The 4,818-nt window shown below is 38.0% G+C and overlaps 2 protein-coding genes across 2 annotated transcripts in view; one reads left to right on the top strand and one right to left on the bottom strand.

Moving 5' to 3' along the window:
* Window positions 1–3,642, bottom strand: part of LOTGIDRAFT_205487 (hypothetical protein) — a 7,029-nt gene extending 3,387 nt beyond the window's left edge. The window contains exons 1-2 of the mRNA XM_009066643.1: window positions 3,613–3,642; window positions 1,943–3,310 (exon numbers count right to left, since the gene is read on the bottom strand). Of these exons, the coding sequence (XP_009064891.1) occupies window positions 1,955–3,310; window positions 3,613–3,615 (1,359 nt within the window). The 5' untranslated portion in view covers window positions 3,616–3,642 and the 3' untranslated portion in view covers window positions 1,943–1,954. The remainder of the gene's footprint in view (window positions 1–1,942; window positions 3,311–3,612) is intronic.
* A 470-nt stretch (window positions 3,643–4,112) lies between these two features.
* On the top strand, window positions 4,113–4,818 carry LOTGIDRAFT_69672 (hypothetical protein; the record flags this gene model as incomplete). Its single annotated transcript, XM_009066644.1, has 2 exons — window positions 4,113–4,169; window positions 4,359–4,818. Coding segments are annotated over 2 exons (517 nt in total), but the record flags the coding sequence as incomplete, so codon positions are not given.

Below are 4,818 nucleotides of genomic sequence, written 5' to 3' on the forward strand. Positions count from 1 at the left end.
GACCACATGACGAAAAGTAAAATTACCAGTACCAATATACCAGTATCAACATGACAGTAGGTACAAATTCAAGTATCAACATGACATTTTGTACAATTACTATAGTTTCATCATGACCAGAACTACAAATACTATTATCAACATAACATTAGGTACAAAAACTAGTATATCAACCTGACGTCAAACACAAACGACAACAAGTACAAATACCAGTATGAACATGACAGCATGTACAAATTCTAGTATCAACACGACAACAAGTACAAATTCTAGTATCAATACGACAACATGTGCTACTAGAACTATGTACAGCTCAGAATATGGCACTAGACAAAGAAGCACAAGATATATGGATATACTATTTCTGACATTTATTAACTCAACGTTTCACATGCTCATACAGGCAGCGTTATCAAGAGAGATATCTTGTGCTTCTTTACCTACTCCTATTTCTCTATGTCTTATAAACAGTATACCACTAGACCTTTACCCTTTTTTGGACCGTTTACGTTCTGACCTTCTACCTTTTAGCCCCGGTGCTTTTTAGCATACCTTATATACGAAATCGAGTATGGCTCTTACAAGGAAATAACTGACACTGTCAAAAACTGTAATACTACAACTATGCCCCTGAATCATATTTTAAGCCATTTCTAAACCTTTGAATGTGATTGAAATCTTCTTTGAAGTATCATAGCCTTTTTGAAAACTCGACATATTAACTACGTTCGTTTTTGTTATTTCCACGTAAGAACCATGCGCAGTTTTTTTTATGTTAAAAGCAACGGAGGCTTGTTTGCATATACCATTTGAAGAAGAAGTTAAAACTCTTGCGTGTCTAGTGTATACATTGAGTACGTCATTATATCCCAGACATGTCTCATCACAATTCCTAATCTGTAAAGAAAAATAGTTCTTTTTCAAAGAATAGTCTGATTTTTCATATATTTTTTTTGCTTTTAGTATTAAATAGTTTAAACTACATGTTAACATGTAATAGGTGTAGATGTATGAGAAAAATTCTAAATGGTTGTACAATTTGCCAGGTAAGGTAATGTTCTCCTTTACAGCAGCTTTGTTTTAAGAACAATAAAATGTAGCATGAATTATAATATTTAATCAAAATGTTCATCGCAAAAGTGTTCAACTTCGAAATAGATTTCGCAATCTTAACTATCTCAAATGTGAGAACAATTAATTGAAAACTTTCTGTTGGTTTCACAAGATATTTTTGAAAGTATGATTTTTTTTTTAATTATTAATGCAAAGATTTATGTATGTCATTGATCAATACCAAGTATGGCCTCTATTGAGTATACAAACAGATTTGGGCGCACTTTGACTAAGTCAATGTATTTTGCTTCTCAGATTCTCTTTCTTTCGAGATAACTTCCATTCCTGTGAAAACACCAACTTTCAATAAAAATTGATTGGAAATTGTAAAAAGGATGGATACATGACTCGCATAGGTAAAGGGATATAACCCGTGCTTAAAAATGAAATGAAATGAATGGAGTTTTACGTCCTACTCTTCTGCACCTTGTGGGCTAATGAAGACGGGCAACGCACTGCAGGGTGCCATGAGGGAAATTTTGCCAGGACAGCGGCATTAGCCTGCTCTTTTTCGATTTCCAACTGTCGAGGGATCTTTAACGTGCACAGCCTGTAGCACACGGGGCCTCGGTTTATTGTCCCATCCGAACGACTAGACGCTTTTTCCATGTCAGCCCCTCTTACCTGCATCACTGACAGGGGGAAACCGGGTTGAAAAACTCGTGCTTAAGGTAAATAACTCTTGCTGAAGAAATGATGTATCACATATTGATGTTAAATTATCAATCTTAAGGCAATAAATATAAAAAAGAAAATAGTCAGAAATACAGTCTATTCAAGTGTTTTATTAAAAAACAAAAAATAGATTTAACATGTAGATTTATTTAACCAATTTTGAATGTTAATATTCTTCTCCCTCCCCTTCTTCTCCTTCACCTTCAACAGAATCAACTCCAACTTCTTCATAATCTTTCTCTAGAGCAGCTAAATCTTCTCTAGCTTCAGAGAATTCGCCTTCTTCCATACCTTCACCAACATACCAGTGGACGAAAGCTCTCTTGGCGTACATCAGATCAAATTTATGATCAAGACGGGCCCAGGCTTCAGCAATAGCAGTTGTGTTACTCAACATACAAACAGCTCTCTGGACCTTGGCTAAATCACCTCCTGGTACAACAGTTGGTGGTTGGTAGTTGATACCAACTTTGAAACCAGTTGGACACCAGTCAACGAATTGGATGGTTCTCTTGGTTTTGATGGTAGCAATAGCAGCATTGACATCCTTGGGAACAACGTCACCTCGGTACAACATGCAGCAAGCCATGTATTTACCATGACGAGGATCGCATTTGACCATCTGGTTTGCTGGCTCGAAACAAGCGTTGGTGATTTCAGCCACAGACAGTTGTTCATGGTAAGCTTTCTCAGCAGAAATGACTGGTGCATATGTAGCCAGAGGGAAATGGATACGTGGATAAGGCACCAAGTTAGTCTGGAACTCAGTAAGATCGACGTTCAGAGCACCATCAAATCTGAGTGATGCAGTGATTGAGCTTACGATTTGACCAATCAATCGATTCAAGTTGGTGTAGGTTGGTCTTTCAATGTCGAGATTTCGTCTACAGATATCATAAATAGCCTCGTTATCCACCATGAAAGCACAGTCGGAATGCTCCAATGTGGTATGGGTTGTAAGGATAGAGTTGTAAGGCTCTACAACAGCAGTTGAAACTTGTGGAGCAGGATAAACAGCAAACTCCAATTTGGATTTCTTTCCATAATCGACACTCAATCTTTCCATCAACAAGGAAGAGAAACCAGATCCGGTTCCTCCGCCAAAACTGTGGAAGATGAGGAATCCTTGAAGACCAGTACATTGATCAGCCAGCTTCCTGGTTCTGTCCAGGACAAGATCAATGAGTTCTTTCCCCACAGTGTAGTGACCTCGGGCATAGTTATTAGCAGCATCCTCTTTACCAGTGATGAGTTGTTCAGGATGGAAGAGTTGGCGGTAAGTACCAGTTCGGACTTCATCTACTACTGTTGGTTCAAGGTCAACAAATACAGCTCTTGGAACATGTTTGCCAGCTCCAGTCTCGCTGAAGAAAGTGTTGAAGGAATCATCTCCACCTCCAATAGATTTATCAGACGGCATCTGGCCATCAGGTTGGATTCCATGTTCTAAACAGTACAACTCCCAACAGGCATTGCCCATCTGGACACCAGCTTGGCCAACATGAATAGAGATACACTCACGCTGAAAAAATAAGAATCATTAGATAAATAGACTCCACAATTGACGGTCTAAAGAATCCAAAACCAAGACGTGTCTATAACCCAATTTTAAAACCAAGGGAGAAAGCTTGTGACTGAATAATTAATATAGTATTTTACATTTTTTTATTTCGTGCATTCAAACTTGAACCCACAGGATCTAACCTCACTTATAGTAGAAAACATATAACCACCCTAATGAAAAATAAAATTGGAGTAGAACCATCTTTTTCTTTATCAAATAATCATTGCATACAGTCAAAAGTAAATATCAACTGTACTCACCATTTTGAAGAATTGTTTACAAACGACGAGAATCTGAAGACGAGATATGCAGTTAACCAAGGTAAGAAGTTCAACTGAATGTCTTCAGGTTGGTGTAGATTTCTATTTATATCTACAGTAAGAGCTATGTTGCCATGTTGGTTGTTTGTTTTTGGCTATCGTTGTATATCAGTTAGATTAAGAGGTGAAATCTACTGTCATACCCGATATTTGTGACTTTAAGCAGATTCATATTAATCCGCTAATCTCATTGTAGATTTGATTTGATTCGATTAATAGAATTTACAGTAATCAGATTATGAATCATCGATAATCCATAAGATTAGATTATTGAAATAAATCAGAAAGGATTAACGTTAAATCAAGCTTTTGGGCGAAGATTTTTTTACAGCGACTGTCTAACTGTCTATGCTATAAAACGCTGGTAATTCTTGATCATTCAACTTTCAACAACCATTCACTTCAGTTCTTAACTCCAGTCAGGTTTTACTCACTTCAAAATGAGAGAAATCGTCCATATGCAAACTGGTCAATGTGGAAACCAGATTGGAGCCAAGGTAAGCAACTATTTTATTGACATTTTATTGTGGCAGCTGTTAAAGGTAAAACAAGGCATGCTTACTCTTTCTAAATACTTGATTCAGCTTTACGGCTTGGTTTATTTGAACTAGCACCCCTTTCAGAGAGTTCACATTACTTGTTCTTATAATGCTTGTCTGATCTATTCACCGTATCTTCCATTTCAGTTCTGGGAAGTGATCTCTGATGAACATGGTATTGACCCAACTGGAACTTACCACGGTGATTCAGATCTTCAGTTGGAGAGAATCAACGTATATTATAATGAAGCTACTGGTGGTAAATATGTACCCAGGGCTGTTCTCGTCGACTTGGAACCTGGTACAATGGATTCCGTACGATCAGGACCTTTTGGCCAGATCTTCCGCCCTGACAACTTTGTGTTCGGACAATCTGGTGCCGGTAATAACTGGGCTAAAGGTCATTATACAGAAGGTGCCGAATTGGTAGATTCCGTCCTGGACGTGGTCCGAAAAGAAGCTGAAAGTTGCGATTGTCTACAGGGGTTCCAGTTGACCCATTCTCTGGGTGGTGGAACTGGCTCTGGTATGGGAACTCTCCTCATCAGTAAAATTCGTGAAGAATATCCCGATAGAATCATGAACTCCTTTTCTGTATGTCCTTCAC

This window comes from Lottia gigantea (genome assembly GCF_000327385.1).
Source record: "Lottia gigantea unplaced genomic scaffold LOTGIsca_788, whole genome shotgun sequence".
Classification (NCBI taxonomy): Eukaryota; Metazoa; Mollusca; class Gastropoda; family Lottiidae; genus Lottia; species Lottia gigantea.